The sequence below is a fragment of the Callithrix jacchus genome, chromosome 7 (genome assembly GCF_049354715.1).
Source record: "Callithrix jacchus isolate 240 chromosome 7, calJac240_pri, whole genome shotgun sequence".
NCBI lineage: Eukaryota > Metazoa > Chordata > Mammalia > Primates > Cebidae > Callithrix > Callithrix jacchus.
The window spans coordinates 144598101-144615135 of NC_133508.1; the positions used below are offsets into that span (position 1 = coordinate 144598101).

Here is a 17035-nt window from a genome sequence, read left to right on the forward strand (position 1 = left end):
TAATTGAAAAGTGGGAAAGTCAGACTTGCCAATATATTTTATGAGCTTTCATTCAGACAGGGTTGGGGAACTTCTCACTGTGTTGCCCAAGCTTTTCTTTTTTTTTTTTTTTTTGAAATGTTGCTCAGGCTAGAGTGCAGTGGCTCAGTCATAGCTCACTGCAGCTTAAAACTTCTGGACTCAAGTGAATCTTCCCACTTTGGCCTCCTGAGTAGCTGGGACTACCATGCCTGGCTAATTTTTTTTTCTTTTGGTAGAGACCTTGTCTCTACCAAACTCTCAAACTCCTGGCCTCAAGCAATCCTCCCACCTCAGCCTCCAGAGCAACCGGGATTGCAAGCACATGCCACTGCACCCACTTTAAACTTTTAATTTTTGAAGAAATTTTAGAATGGGAAGATGAAGATGGAATCAGCATTTGGAAGGGGTCTGGTATGCAGCATATGATGTACCTATCTGAATTTTCCATTATGCTACTTCAGTGTACAAGACGTCACCTTTTAGAGAGGTTGAGATGCCACTGTTTCTGTGCCCGTCACCACCATACAATGGAAATCAGGAGCTGGAGATGTTTCAACCAGATATGAGGTAGCCTCAGATGATCAGATATGCCAACTAAGACATCTCTCCATAGTCCTAAAACCTGAGCTAGCCTGTTCCCCAACTCCACCCATGCTTTTCACACCCCAGGCCACCAGACGGAAACTGCTCTAGTGTGGAATTGACTGAGCACCGCAGTGAACCTTCAGATGAATAACTCAGCTCTGACAGCTCAGTTGTTTTCATTTATATTAGATGCCAAAGAGGAGTCCTGAGGTCAGATGTGAATACCATTGCTTCATATTTTGCCTGTATAAGAATTGCTTTTCATTGAATTAGCATCACTTAAAAATTGGGAGATTATACATCAAAGCCCACATGTTCAGTATGCTTTGGAACACGGACAACACTGGGCCAACATCTCAGCTAGCAACAAAGAGCTGGAGTGGGACAAAGACTTCTCTACTGAGATGGACATCATTCTCAAGCTCATCAGTCTCTCCCCAGGCCATGTCACTCCAGTAAGTTCTCTGCATGGTACCTGGAGACATTTGAGGGCAATCACTGATTCAGAATATTTGAATATATAAGCAGACAAGAAAAACTACATCTGAGTATACCAGGAAAGCTTCTCAAGGCTCCTCAACTGCCTAGATGATGCCTCAAGATTTAAGTGGCTACCCTTATCTTGTCTTGAAGCTGAGATCTATCCTAGAGACCCCTGAAAACCAAATGATGGAGCTACACTGGCTAGCTCATTGCTGTGGCAAACAGGCTGAAGATCATTTCAACTCTAATGAAGGAATCAGGGCCCAGCTGGAAGCCCCGTTTTAATACTACAATTGCTTGTCAACTGTTCTGCCATGCACGGTATATAAAATGCCATTTTATGAGATATGCTAATTAACCAACAAATATATGGCAATATTTCAATAATACAAAGAACTATTTCAGTCTACTTAAAGCTGAATTCAAATACTGCTTCACTAAAATCGATGCTTTCTAGATTCTGATTCTCTTCAGTAAAAATATACCGTTTCATGGAAAGCACTATAATCAAAGATCCTGATCTTAGCAAAGCTAACAGATAAATCCTTATTTTCCTAAAGTCCATAACTTGGCTCATTTCAGTGAAATTACTTTCATTTCTATTACTGTTTCCTGTATATGGTGGTTGTCAGCCTGAATGCCAGTCCCTGAATCAGGTCCTACTTGTGGGAAAGAGCTCCATATACTTAGACTTTTATATTAGTTCATCCCATTAAGGGGCTTATGCTTTGTTATCCTTTTCTGAACCTTGGCAGGGCCTCTTCATCTCTTACAAGTGAAAAGCAAAAATCTGCACTGAGCTGTTAATGATTCCTAATGAGAGCCATGAAATGTGAATGGTGTTTGTCCTAAGGGATTGTTCCAGTAGGCAGCCACAAATCCCGAGGACACCTTGCCAGTTCAAAACTACGGGAAGCAAAGTTGCACCCTCAATTTGTGCTCCTCATTAAATGTACCAAAAAAGAAATTTGGGAAGAGGAAATGATGCTGACAACTTCAATAGCTCTAGCCAGGATGTCACAGCCTCTCATATAAGAGTGAATGCTATGAATTTCCTCAAAATTAAATAAAAGTTCATGGAGTGACATATAAAGAACGGGGATAGTTTATAACACAGATAAACTATAGTAATCCCTGCTGTCTAAAACTTCTTTTGTCTGGAATACAAATTCCTGTTTTTCCTTTAGATAGATTTAAATGAAAGTAGGAAAGAAGTAAGAGTACTTTTTTTTCATTTTTTCATAAATGTTTTTTATTTGCTTTCCTTTCCCAAGTATTTGTTTTTCGATACTTTAAGTTTTGGGATACATGTGCAGAATGTGCAGGTTTGTTACATAGGAATATATGTGCCATGGTGGTTTGCTGCACCCATCAACCCGTCATCCACATTAGGTATTTCTCCTAATGCTATCCCTCCCCTAGCTCCCCACTCCCCAACAGGCCCCTTTTAACAATAAGAAAATGTTCCAGTTACTGTGCACCCAAAAAAGTTTCCTGCCAGTTCCCAGTGCATTCTTGATAATGAAATACAAAGACTAATGTGAACTTACCGTGGTAAAACAGGCATTTAATTCCCCATCAGTCAAAAGTCAGGAAACAACATCAGCTGTCAGGGCCAGAACTCACCCATGACATGACCAGAGGCAACTGTGGTAGCCTGAAAACTGCCCTCACCAGGGAAGAAATCACAGCATTTGATGACAACATGACTTTACAATAAAATCATCCCTTGTGTGCTTTTGTATCTTCAATGTTTATTTAAGTCCTCCAAATTCCTGGCAGGTTGCTCTATCCATTAGGCAAAAAGTATGTAGAAAGAATTGGGTTTTAGAGGAGGCTCTGCTCACTAGAGAATTAGAAAATCATCGATTGCTTTCTAAAAGCCACCTATCTGAAGATCGTGTTGTATTTTATTTATTTATTTTTACTTCCATCTCCCTTTCCTCTTAAATGTTGTATTTCAAAATACAAAATAACTCTCCATTCTTCAAGTTAAAAATCGTTTAGATTCAAGTGTGTGAAAGGTAAAAAAGAAAAAGTAAAAAATAAAATTTAAAAGTACATTAGATTTTCAATCTTGTTGAACATTGCATTGAATTAATACGTTTATTCTAAACCTTTAGCTTAGGGGCAGAACTAGTTTGTTAATTGGTTACTTTTTGGAGAAGACAAACAAAAGACTGACTTTTTTTCTCTAGTGAGAAATCTGATGTGTATTTAGGTATCCTAAGTGTTCAGAGCAGCTGAATTCCAGCAGCTAACTACTGATACCAGTAGTTCGTTGCTCTGAACTCATAGGTGTTAACACACAAACTTTAAATACATACTCTAGTGCCCTGGTTAGCATTTAACCTAGACTTTGTCAGAATGCCCAATACTGGCCTTTTTACAAACCTAAGAGAAAACCCAGATGAGTGTAGAAAGATGCCAAATGATTCTAGGAATCAAACGTTTCTTCATCTTTGAAGACCACATAAATCTTGACACAGCTCTTGTCCCTACAGTACCCCTTTAAGGGGAGGACAATGCAATCAGATATTCTTTATGCTGGTATCAAGCTCAGCAACAACACTGGCTTGCATCAGATTTCCTAGAAAATGAACTGAGAGTAGAGGCCAGGCATGGTGGCTTGTGCCTATAATCCTGGCACTTGGGAGGCCTAAGTAGGAGGACTGCTTGAGCTCAGGAATTCGAGACCAGCCTCGACAAAATAGTGAGACCCTGTCTACCAAAAATAAATAAATGAAAATTTAAAAAAAAAGAACTGAGAGCAGACTCCATTTGATACAAATCTCCTACAGATGTTTAAATTATGTCAGTGCATTTCAATTTTTGCTAATCAGGCAAAACTTTTGCTAATTTTTTGAAAAAACAACGTAAAACACTAAATAAGCATAGTTTTTTAACAGAAAAATTAATGCACTGGATATATAAGATAATGTTTATATTATATAGATTATGATGTATATGATGTATATTAGATGGGTCTGTTTGCTTCTTTACAATTAGAAGGTCCAAGGCTGGGCACAGTGGTTCATGCCTGTAATCCCAGCATTTCAGGTGGCAAGGCAGGAGGATCGGTTGAAGCCAGTAGTTCAAGACCAGCCTGGACAACAAAGCAAGACTCCCCTCCTCCCAACCATCTCTACTGAAAAAAAAAAAAAAATGGTAGCCAACATGGCATGCACCTTGCAGTCCCAGCTACTCAGGAGGCTGAGGCTGGAGGATCACGTAGTTTGAGGCTGCAGTGAGCCACGATCATGACACTGTACTCTAGACTAGCTGACAGAGCAAGACCCTGTCTCTTTAATAAATACATAAAAGAAAGTTCTTGTGGTTGTGTCTTCTAAATTTCTTATGATTCTGCAACTCCTACTAGGTTCCTATTATAGTATAAATATATAGCTAGAAAAGTGTTGACATAAAATATTCAGTTCATTGAGGCAAAGTATTTTACAGATTGAATAATCTAGATAATTCTTTGGTACCCGAATTCACTTCGCACGTGTGAATGTGAATATGAAAAATCTGTGTTTTTCTCAAAGCTGCCTTAACCAGCATCGAGACAAGGAAGAGAACCCTAGAACTATTTCTGCAGGTGGCCACACTGAGCTAACTGAAGCGGAACAGCATGTGAGAGCTAACCACTATTTCTGGTACCACAGAAGACCTGCAGAAGCTTGGTGAGAGAAGGCTCTTCAGGCAGACGATAGTTAATATCTTTACAAGCGATTAAGCACAAGTCTTCTCTTATTATAGAACATAGCTTTACTGGTGACCTGAATTTGTTTTTCTCTGAAGTGTCTAGACAGGAGCAACAGAAACTCTGAAATTAGAAAAAAAAAATACTCTCTTCTGTACAAAACAATGAAGCTACTCATCCTCCCACCAACGTTATGCTTTGAGGGGTAGATCTGGTAATGGTGAGCAGGCATCTGAGCTGTTGGCATTCTCAAGAGACTTCCTCAGCGAAATGGCACACAAATGTGAGCAGGTCAGTTTGGATTCAGGCGTATAAGATGGGTGCAGAGTTCCTGGGCTGCTCAAAGAGTTAGCCCCAGCTCCCTGGCCTCAAGCAATCATTGAACACGCAGCGCACACGAAAGACCTACCTGGGCCCCTCTGTCTGTCCTCTAGATGACTTGCAGTGGCTCACTAGTAGATGAGTCTGCTTATAACAATACTGATAATTAAGGGCATGTGTCATATTTCCTCTTGAGTTGTGAATTTTTCTCTCCTTACTTTTTTATCCAAGTTGGATAAAGACACCACCTACACTTATTCAAATGGTCACTTGATTTGCACATCATAAACCAAGCAGCTCCACCTAGCACAGTTCACACCAGGGATCTAGGAAGAAAAACACAAACTAAGGAGAGATAGAAACTAAAGACAATGTTGAATGCTTTTATTTCACTAAGTTGCTTCTTTATCACATGGGGCCTAGAAGCTGAAATATAGAATACAAATACTGATATTTATTTATTTATTTATTTATTTTTTAAATTTTTTATTGGATTTTAGGTTTTGGGGTACATGAGCAGAGTATGTAAGACAGTTGCGTAGGAACACACATGGCAGTGTGCTTTTCTTTCCTTCTCCCCTTCACCCACATTTGACATTTCTCCCCAGGCTATCCCTCCCCACCTCCCCCTCCCACTGGCCCTCCCCTTTTCCCCCCAATAGACCCCAGTGTTTAGTACTCCCCTTTCTGTGTCCATGTGTTCTCATTTTTCATCACCCGCCTATGAGTGAGAATATGCGGTGTTTCATTTTCTGTTCTTGTGTCAGTTTGCTGAGGATGACGTTCTCCAGATTCATCCATGTCCCTACAAACAACACAAACTCATCATTTCTGATTGCTGCATAATATTCCATGGTGTATATGTGCCACATTTTTCCAATCCAGTCTATTATCAATGGGCATTTTGGTTGATTCCAGGTCTTTGCTATTGTAAACAGTGCTGCAATGAACATTCGTGTACATGTGTCCTTATAGTAGAACGATTTATAGTCTTTTGGATATATATACTGATATTTATAACAACAACCAATAACATAAGGAACTTCTCTCCATTCAAAATATGAGTTTATTCTTCATTATTTAATTTTTTTTTTTCTGAGACGGAGTTTCACTCTTGCTACCCAGGCTGGAGTGCAATGGCACGATCTCGGCTCACCACAACCTCTGCCTCCTGGGTTCAGGCAATTCTCCTGCCTCAGCCTCCTGAGTAGCTGGGATTACAGGCACGCGCCACCATGCCCAGCTAATTTTTGTATTTTTAGTAGAGATGGGGTTTCACCATGCTGACCAGGATGGTCTCTATCTCTTGACCTCGCGATCCACCTGCCTCGGCCTCCTCCCAAAGTGCTGGGATTACAGGCGTGAGCCACCGCGCTCGGCCCATTATTTAATTTTAAGTAATTTAGAGATAGGAATTAAATAAAAGCCAATGGTGAAAAGCTGCCAATATTAATTGTATTTGTTAAATGCAATTATTTTACACCACTAAAGAACTCAATATATTAGAGGAAGTGTGCAACAATGAACAAACTCATGGGAAAGAAAGAACTGTTTCTTGATTGGGTGCTGTGGTGCACGTCTGTAACCCCAGGACTTTGGGAGGCTGAGGCAAGTTGATCACTTGAGCCCAGGAGTTTGAGACCAGCCTGGCCAACATGGTGAAACCCCAACTCTACTCTAAGAACAGAAAAATTAGTGCGGCATGGTGGCACACGCCCATAATCTCAGCTACTCAGGAGGCTGAGGCAGGAGAATCGCTTGAACCTGGGAGGCAGAGGTTGAGGTGAGCCAATATTGCATCACTGCACTCCAGCCTAGGCGACAGAGTGAGACTCCATCTCAAAAAAAAAAAAGAAAGAACTGTGTCTTGCCATATCAAGGTCCCTGGACTCCAAAGGGAGGGAGCCGCAGGAGTGCCAGAGCTGAAGGAGTGACTCCTGCAAGCTCTGGGAAGTCAAGTACCCTGTTTATATTTGCCCCTAGATCCACAGCACACAGCATAGGGCAAGCATTCCTGTCGAATGGATGAGTGGGTGAGTGTGTGGACCTATCAAGAGGAATGGGAGTAGGAAGCATGACCCACACCAGTAATTTATTCCAAGGTTTTTCTTTCTGCCCGGGTATCAACAAAGCACCAGAAAAGTGGAGTAATACCAGTAGCAGAGCTCTAGGGAAATGGACAAACAGCTTCCTACCTCTCCCTGCTCCTTGTTAGCTCGGGTTACAATGCCCCTTCTTTCCAGTTTCTATTTCTGCTTTGTATCTAATCAGCCTGTCCAAGGACCAGTGCAGCACCTGAGACATTTCTTCTCTGTCTAGTTACTCCCAGAGCTGGCAGGAAGAAAGAATCCTTAGACAGGGGAGTGCAGTCAACAGTGTATCTGGCTGCAAGCTTATAAAACTCACAGGATGGGTACCCGTGGACATAGAGGTGGAAACGGGCTGGTCATGATGACTCATGAGTAGCTGGGATTACAGGCACGCGCCACCATGCATGGTGAGTGTAATTCTAGCACGTTGGGTAGTCGAGATGGAAGGATGGCTTGAGGCAAGGAGTTTGAGAACTGTTTAGGCAATAAAGTGAGACCCCGTCTCTCCAAAAATAAATAATTAGCCAGGTGTGGTGGCACGCATCTATAGTCTCAGCTACTCTGGAAGCTGAGTACTCTGGGAGAGTACTCGGGAGAATCGCTTTAGCCCATAAGTTCCAGGTTGCAGTGAGCTATGATCATACCACTGCTCTCCAGCCTGGGCAACAGAGTGAGACCCTCAAAAATAAATAAATAAATAAGGGAACCATAGACACTGGTGACTACTAGAAGGATGAGAGAGGGAAAGGGATAATGGCTGATAAACTATTTGTTGGGCAGTATGCTCACTACCTCAGTGATGAGATCATTCATACCCCAAACCCCAACATCACAGCAATATGCCCACATAACAAACCTACACATGTACCCCCTGAATCTAACACAAAAGCTGAAATTATTAAAAAGATAAAACAATAAAACCCACAGGAACATAAGCCTGTTTTCCATATCTTTTGTGTCTCTGCCTATTTCTTCTAACAATGCAGTGCTTACACCCACGGTGAATGTTATCATCTGACCGAATGCCTTTTATAGGTCTGGTCAGGTGGCCATGGTAAGAAACGGGCACACTCCAATCTGAGTGTCTCCAATACTAATACGTTGACATATCCTTACACCTTATACAAGGTCCATGCTTCATAAGGTTATTTACAACCCATCATATATTCCTAAAACTGAAATCTGAATGTCAATAAACTTTTATTGTGACAGTTTCATTACATCTTCAGACTCTTTCAAGACACAGAAATTCTTCAGGGGTTATAAATACCAATACTAAGCCAAATTCTCGTCCTATGGAAGCAAAGAGTATCATCAGGACACAATTATTTAGCATTCTAAAGTTTTAGTTCTGAGTCATGGGATAATACTTAAAAAGCATATTTCCCTTTTATGAAATGCTTTGGGACCTTTTCCACATTCTTTTTTTTTTTTAATTTTTCTTTTCTTTTTTTTTTGAAACAGAGTCTCACTCTGTCACTCAAGCTGGAGTGCAGTGGCCTGATCTCGGCTCACTGCAACCTCTGCTTCCTGGACTCAAGTGATTCTCCAGACTCAGCCTTCCAAGTAGCTGGGACTACAGGTGTGAGCCATCATGCTCAGTGATGTTTTTTTTTTGTATTTTTTGTAGAAAAAGGGTGTTGCCATGTTGCCCAGGCTGATCTTGAACTCCCGACCTCAAAGTTATCCTCCTGCCTCAGCCTCCCAAAGTGCTGGGACTACAGGTGTGAGGCACTGTGCCCGGCTGCCACTTTCTATTGAACTTCATGGAACCTTCCCACAATTTCACAGAGAAAGTCTCATAAAGCCCTTATACTCAGAAGTGAAAGTCTAACATAATGATATTTTTAAATTTCACTGGTCGTAAGAATATGATTACATAAGTTTAGACAAATATACACATCTGAGTGACCAATATCCTAAAAATTAAGATATTGAGCTTTGCTAAAAACCTAGAAAGTTCCCTCATGTTCCTTTCCAGTTTATCCTCTTACCTTAGGCAACCACTGTTGAGATTTCTACCTCTATATATTAGCTTTGCCTATTCTGGGAATTTTACAGAAACAGATCATGCTGTATGTTCTCTTTTGTGGTTGCATAAGGGGTTTAAGAGTCATAAAAATGGTTGCAAGATTAGTAGTAGGTCCTTTTTCATTGCTGAATAATATTCCATTGTATTAATTTACCACAGTGTATGTATACATTACTAATATGGAATCTTCTGGTTGGGTATATGAAGATACTTCATATTTCCATATATCAAGGTTAGATGTAGATAAAAATGTAGCAATTCCTGTTGCCTGAGGTCCGCAGTCCACACTTGGCTCTTGCCAAATCCATGACTATATAGTCTATGACTATAACCAGAGCTAAGTTTAATTTTTAATCCTTTAGTCTGCACAGGGATTAAAAAGAGAGCATAGGAAAAACAGACAGTACTTGAGAGTCTGAATCCAAGAAGAAAGTGCGGGGGACAAGAGAGAGGATGTATTAGGAGAGACATCTTCAACATGAATCCAAACTACTCTGGGTCTTGGCTCCTTTCAAAGATGGTGAAAGACTGAAATAAACGCAGGTCTATTCCTCACTGTGCTCTTCCTCCTCTCTCTCCTAGCTTTTTAAGCCACAGGTTTAAAATCCTTTTTCTTTTTCTTTTTCTTTTTTTTTGAGACCAAGTTTCGCTGTTGTTACCCAGACTGGAGTGCAATGGCAGGATCTTGGCTCACCGCAACCTCCGCCTCCTGGGTTCAAGCAATTCTCCTGCCTCAGCCTCCCGAGTAGCTGGTACTACAGGCTCACGCCACCACGCCCAGCTAATTTTTGTATTTTTAGTAGAGATGGGGTTTCACCTTGTTGACCAGGATGGTCTGGATCTCTTGACCTCATGATCCACCCGCCTCGGCCTCCCAAAGTGTTGGGATTATAGGCATGAGCCGCTGCGCCCGGCCAAAATCCTGTTTCTTTATAGACAATCCACGTAAGGTCTTTAGGTATTTAAGTAAACCGTACTTGTTTGAATGCTCTGAAAGACAACTCTAGTTCCAATTAGTATGGCAGTGAAGGCAATGGTGTTTATTAAAAAGTCTTTTGACTCCCTTTTCTTGGACCATGGGAAGTACACATCAAAAGAGCAGGAAGGAAGGTTGGAGAAAATGTTGCAGTTTATTACAATTTCTCTTCATCATACATTTACTGCGTCCACAGGGAAATAATACTCTTGATAGTCTCCACAAAAATTTCTTTTAGTTATTTGTGATTCCTCCCTCAAGGTATTTATAACCTATTTAGAGAAAACACAGACAAGTCTGTGGGAGGATCACCTGAGCCCAGGAATTAGAGACCAGCGGGGGCAACATACTGAGATCCTGTCTCTACAAAATATTAAAAAAATAAAGTTGTCAGGTCTGGTGACACATGCCTGTGGTCCCAGCTACTTGGAAGGCTTGAGGCAGGAGGATCACGTGAGCCCAAGAACTCGAGGCTGCAGTGAGCTATGATTCACTGCACTCTAGCCTGGGCAAGAGGGCAAGACCTCATTGCTAAAAATAAAATGAAACTTTTTAAAACAATTTTTTCTTCTTCTAAGGAGATATAAAAACAAGAATAATCATTTGTCTTACATAACATTTTGATTTGAATATTCAAGTATTGTCCAGGCTGTTTTATTCTTGAAAAATCTAGAATTTTTAAATCAAAGCCTTATATGTGTATATTTTAGTATAAACATATAGTTTCTAAGATTGTTTACTCATTCTCACTTCTCAGAATATACTGAATTAAAACCAGATATTTCGTGCTGGGAAACGACCAAGGATTCCCTCATCTTAAGTCTTTGCTTCTTGGTCAGATCTGGGGTTCTACCACATGCGCCCAGGAAACCCACAGTCCATGGCTACCCAGCTTTCTTGGAATGAAATGCCCAGTCTGGAGTTTCCAGCAAGAAAACACATCTAATCACTGGATAATGTGCTGACAGCGGGGAAAGTGTCACCAAAGAGCTCCCCATTTCCAGAGGACAGCCACCCTAGCCCATCTTTCCCCATGTCATGAATCACTGCTGTGCTTATGAAGATAAGTCCGAGAATATGAACATTTTGTCTTCCATAGAAACACAAAATGGACATACTTTTCCATTATGCTTGACTCTGTAACGAAAGCTCTAGGAAGTGAATGTAACATGAAATCATTCCTTCCGCCTTAGCAGACAGATGGAGAGAGACATTCCAGTTCATTTCCAGCCTTTTGTCTTTGGAGCGTTTTTGGCATTTCCTTCAGGAAACTGGAGGTTGTGACCTAAGGTTTCCTTAGTGAACACATTTCTGTTTCCCACAGTTAACCTTACCCAGAAATGACATCTACTCTATTAGGTGAGGTTTATCTTCATGTCCCAACTGTGTCCTGTGCATACTCATTGACACTTGAAAGCACAAATTCTGAAAGTAGCAATAGGATTAGCGCGCCAAACACACGAAAATACTTTAATCCCCCCAAAGATGACAATAATCTCAAACAAGAATTAACTATTACAGTAAGTCTATGACGCTTGCAAAGTGCCTTCCTTTCACTTTGTAGTTGGAAAAATTAATGACTGAGAATGTTCATGCTTTCAGATACTATGAACTGAAGGTTTTCAGATAAAAGTGTGATACCGCTCAGCCCACATTTTATAGCTAGCTACTTCACTGATACTGTATACTTCTACATGGCTCAGAAGACAGGCCGGGAGAAGCCAAGTCAAGTCAGTGTCCTGAAAAAAAAAGATTTAATATCCAGATCCAGATCCCCACTTCCCTAGCATGTTGGTGAAAGCCAAGAACATATGCTTTTTTGATTGGTTTGAATGATGATTTAGTCTCATAATTCAGATTTACAACCACATTTTTTGTGTGTAATTTCTTTAAAAACCCATATTTGATGACAGAAGTACTGCACTTAATTTATTTGGCTTAAATACTATTTAAAACTCAAACAATTCTACTTACTAGTCAATGTGGTATTCAGAAAGATGGTGGTTTTTATCTCATGGTTTTAACTTCGGTGTTAACTTACTGAAGTTTCTCTTCCTGAAAAAGATAGAGTGGTTTCTAAACAAACCACATTTTTTTTCCTCACCCTTGTTAAGGTAATCCTTTAAAGAGTAACAGAAATCTGTCCTTAACTTTGATTCCAAATAACTACACAATCCAATAGAGTGACTCAGTAATTATTTTCAAGAATGCTCTTCACAAAGGGATCTTAAAAAAAAATTCAGTTTATTAATGTTTAAAAGTTGATAAAGCTATGTGCAAAATGATCCACAAAAGTCAGAAACCTATTAAATACTATTTTTTTTTTAAAAAAAGATATCTCTTGGTTTAATTGCACTGAAAACCATACTAAAGAGGCAGTAATATATTTTTATTCTTTGTAATGTTTATACATGTCTTCAATTACTATCTAATGAATAGCTGGACTGAAAAGTTTCTGGAGTTCCCTACCAGTTAAAGTAATGCTTTTAAGGGCACAAGAGAGTGGTATTTTCTTAAGAAATACACATTCAATGGTGTTAACACAGGTTAGAAAAATCCAATAAAATGACCTCTGCTAAAACAAATACATTCAAAAATCATGAAAAGTACTTTTAACCCAACAAAATACAACCATTCTGTTGCTTGAAATGAATCACACAACATTCAGAAATAAACATCAACAAAAGTGCCAAAGACAGACGTCATATTTGTTAGACTCATTTGCTAATAAATCTCCCTTGGTTTGTGAAAGTTAATCCCATCAGTTTTCACCTTGTTTTTCTTGTCCGTTTCTCCTAGGACACTAAGGATCCTGGCTAATATCATTTAAAGTGGACTTCCTTACGCAGATTTCCACTGCGATGGATATGGAATGGTAACACATTTCATTGAAAAGATGTTTTTTAAAGAAATCAAAGTGACTTCAACCAAATTCCAAAAAACGGATCCCGCTTACATGGAAACTTTGGCCTCAGCGAAGGACATTGTTTTACATGTCCAAACCATCTTCGTCTTCCCACAGCCTACGTACTCAACACAGCCTACTTGCTATACGTGACCGATCACTCCACAACCCCAGCTCTGGTAACTGTCAGGTAGTTAAAGTATAAAGTAACAGAACTGTGAGGAGGGGTAGGAGGGGAAGGGAGGGTGGGATGTGGGATGCGCGGGGCATCCCTAAAGAAGCAGAAGTGCAGACACTCACTTGGGTTTGAAACTGAAATGAAAGAAAACATCTCCTCAAAGCTCCAGACAAAGAGACGCTTTCACATGGAGACATTAGTCTTTGAGGAGGGGCCAGATGAACCCTTTAGGAGCTTGACAATGCTAGACCTTTGGCTCAGTGCAAAATCAAAGCTCCACGTGGGGAGGAAATATACTCCAGGCCGGGACCTGATCTCCACCCTTCCCAGTGCATTGTTCACAGGAACTAACTCTACCCACCAACACCCAGCACCACCAGGCTGTTCGTATTCTCCCCCTTCCTCCCTCTGGCTTGCAGCGGCTCCTCCCTGGCAGCAGTCGAAGCCCAGAGATTTTCTTTCCAAACACGGTGGCGAGCGACCAAGCAAAGAGTGCTTCCGGTGGGTGGGCAGCTTCCAGTTCTAGGAAGAAGAGTTGACGTTTCCAGAAGACATAATGGTCTCTGGGTTGTCCCCATCGTCCTTCTGGGGGTGGGAGGAGTTGTCCGATTTGCTGCGGCTGAATTCCATGCCGGCAATGATGGGCCGCTTGATTTTGCCAGCAGAGTCTCCACTCGGGCACTTGCAGCAGGACATGATCCGGATGAAGGCCCGGCGCATCTCCTTGTTGGTCAGAGTGTAAATGATGGGGTTGCTGCCGGAGTTGAGCACAGCTAACACCAGGAAGTACTCCGCTCTGAAGAGGATGTCGCAGGTCTTCACCTTGCAGCCCACGTCCAGCAGGAGCAGGATGAAAAGCGGTGCCCAGCAGGCGATGAAGACGCTCAGGACGATGATCACGGTCTTGAGCAGCGCCAGCGACTTCTCGGAGCTGCGGCTGGCCTTGGAAATGTTCTTGCGGAAGGTCAGGCGGCGGCTCCGAGTCCTGACCAAGGAGTAGATCCTGCAGTACAGAATGACGATGGAAAGCAGGAGCAGAGTGAAGACCGTGGTGCAGAAGAGGATATAGTGCTTGTGGTAGAGCGGCAGCACGGTGGAGCAGCTGGGCAGCGTGCTGATGCAGTTCCAGCCCATGATGGGCAGGCCGCCCAGGATGAGGGAGATGACCCAGCAGGCGCTGATCAGCAGGAAGAGGCGGAAATTATTGCTCCCGTTGTGGAGTTTCATCTTCAGCATCGTAATATAGCGCTCAATGGCGATGGCAAGGAGACTGAACACGGAGGCAGACAGGGCCACAAACATACTCCCTTCCCGCAGAAACCACTGGGCAGGGGTGAGCTTGTAGGTGGTGGCCCCAGACAAGAGCAGGTTAGCTGTATAGGCCACGCCTGCCAACAGGTCTGAGAGGGCCAGATTGCCAATGAAATAGTACATGGGACGGTGGAATTTCTTGGTTTTCCAAATGGTCAGCAAGACAAAGATGTTCTCTAGGATGATAAAGCAGCAGATGAGAATGAACACCACCGAGGTCAGTTTAATGTCCTTGTCCGCACTGGTATTCAGCTTTCCCGTGTAGTTGTAATGCAGGACGATGATATCATAGTTGACGTAGTCAGAGATCGGGCTGCGGGGGGCCTTGACCTGCGGGACGCTGGTGGACCCCATGGTGCCACCCTGTGTCCCCAGGAAGCCGAGGTGGCGCTACTCCAGACGAACGCTAGAGGGCGAGGCGAGAGAGCCTTCTTCACTCGCTGCAGGGGTGGTTCGATGAGTGATCCAGGCTTTTTGTGTAGCTTTTCCTTGGCTGGAGAAGGTCTCGGAAACCGCAGCCTTAAACAAGTCAGAGGACAGAGTCAGAGAAAGAGCCACAGCATACTGGCATAATTCATTCTAGCTAAGGCACTGTTCCAATTGTGTTACTGTTGATTTGTTTCAAAGAAACTTGGGTCAGGGAGAGGGATTTTTTTTTTAAATCAAATTATCTTTTTTTCTTCCTTTTTTTTTTGGCAAAAAAGGAAGAGGAGGAAGAAAAAAAGGAGAAACTATGGCCACACTCAAAGGGAAATGGGAATTATGATGTTGGGTGTGGGTTAACAAAAGAAAAAAAAAAAGGAAAAAGAAAAGGAAAACAGGAAGTGGGGAAATGGAAAACCTAGAGAAGCACACCCCATTTTAACTCCACTCCTGCCCTCTCACCACCCCACACCCGGATTTCCAGCCATGAGATTCTCTGAAGCAGTTACCAGCTCAGCTGCACTCTCAATACCAGCCCACGTCTCTCCTCGGAAAAGACTCAACTGCCAGTCTGAGGGCGGAGACACACACCTCTGTCCCCCATGCCCACCCCCAACCCCCCAGTTCAAAGAGACGAGCACCACCTCCTAATTGCCATGCAAGAAGTTAGATTTGCAGGAAAATCATTTGAAAGCGTAAGTCATTTGGGGGCTCTATTAATAACTCTCTAGGAGCAGGTGTGCTTGGGGTCCAAGGGCGCAGTGAGGTGTGGGCAGTCAGGCCCGCCCCGCCTTGCAGTAAACAGGAAAGCTTAGCGCCTCCGTGAAGCGACAGCCTTTTCTTTCTTCTGCTTCTTCTTCTCCCCGCCTCCCCCGCCCCCACGCCAGGGCAAGTAAATTTAAAGGTATTCAGTTAAAACCATTCATAAGGGATCGCAGCAAATCCCAGAAGTTTCGTACATTAGTTGATTGCATTAATATTTTTCACTTTGTTTACTTTAGCCAAAACACCCACAAAAGAGAGAAAGCGTACTACTCATGACAGCAACAATACATGCTACCACATTTCTAATTCCGAGTGCAAAACCACCCTTTAGAAACTCACATTAAACTGCTGCCTGGTGCATTGCTAAATTTGCGTGGGCCGTTTTATTTACTCCCGTCCCCCAACACGTTGCCTCCTCTCCTAGGACTAGAAAGTTACAAAGAATCTAACTTTCTAAGACGACGTTGGTCAGCAGAAGTCTACTTCTAAGTTGCTTGAATATTTCAAGGTAACGCAGCAGTGCAATAAATAAGATGAGGTAATAGAGATAACGGCCAACCCAGCAACTCCGCGAACAGCAGAGGCTGCTCACACCGAGAAGCTCCGCATTTCCCCCAACTAAATTTTACACCCTGCTCCTGGGCAGTGCAAATTTAAGCCATTACCCACGCCCCACATCACTCACCATATTCTTTGTCTATAGGATTTCCAAAATTTAGCTCCTTCCCTTCTACTCCTCCGACCGACTGCAGCTTTCACTGCCCCACCCCCGTAGGTTCCACAGTTGGGAATTAACCCTTTTTCCAAACTCCATAAATCACCAGTGCCCAAGAACAATCCAATCGAGTTGGGCTCCTAGGAGCCCATAGAAGCACATTTTCAGCTTCTAGAGACGCATGTTTTAAAAGTTTTTGTTTGCCTCGTTGGGCTTAAAAATTCGTTTCTACACCTAAGCCCTCCCGCAGCTGGGCTCCCGGCGCCCGCGTCCCGCGCCACTCGCAGCCCCCTACCTCGCTCAAGCAGGGCGAAGTTGCGTTCGGAGAGCCCCTGATCGGCGCGGCTCGCTCTGCATCTTGCTGCGGCCCCGACTGACTGCGTCGTGCTCTAGCAAACTTACTGGAGTCGGGGTCTCCTCCCTCCGCAGCAGAGCACTCCAATGGCCAGTCCCGCTCGCCGCGGCCAATTCCCTGCCTGCTAGGCGAAGTCGCCCAGCGCCCTGCCTGCTAGGCGAAGTCCCCCAGC

At 42.7% G+C, this 17035-nt stretch overlaps 1 protein-coding gene across 4 annotated transcripts; it reads right to left on the reverse strand.

Moving 5' to 3' along the window:
• Positions 1 to 12436: 12436 nt before the first annotated feature.
• S1PR1 (sphingosine-1-phosphate receptor 1) lies at positions 12437 to 17035 on the reverse strand. 4 transcript variants are annotated; one of them, XM_009001787.4, is made up of 2 exons: positions 16911 to 17035; positions 12437 to 15124 (listed from the first exon to the last, which is right to left on the reverse strand). In XM_009001787.4, the coding sequence occupies exon 2, from the start codon at positions 14957 to 14959 to the stop codon at positions 13817 to 13819; it is 1143 nt and encodes a 380-aa protein (XP_009000035.3). In that variant the 5' UTR covers positions 14960 to 15124; positions 16911 to 17035; the 3' UTR covers positions 12437 to 13816. The 4 variants fall into 4 exon arrangements, with proteins under 4 accessions (XP_009000035.3, XP_009000034.3, XP_009000038.3 ...); XM_009001786.5 differs by lacking the exon at positions 16911 to 17035 and adding an exon at positions 16804 to 16883; XM_009001790.5 differs by lacking the exon at positions 16911 to 17035 and adding an exon at positions 16479 to 16883.

Coding starts and splice junctions, on each gene's coding strand:
- S1PR1 (XM_009001787.4), bottom strand. CDS start 14,959: ATGGGGTCCACCAGCGTCCCGCAGGTCAAGGCCCCCCGCAGCCCGATC.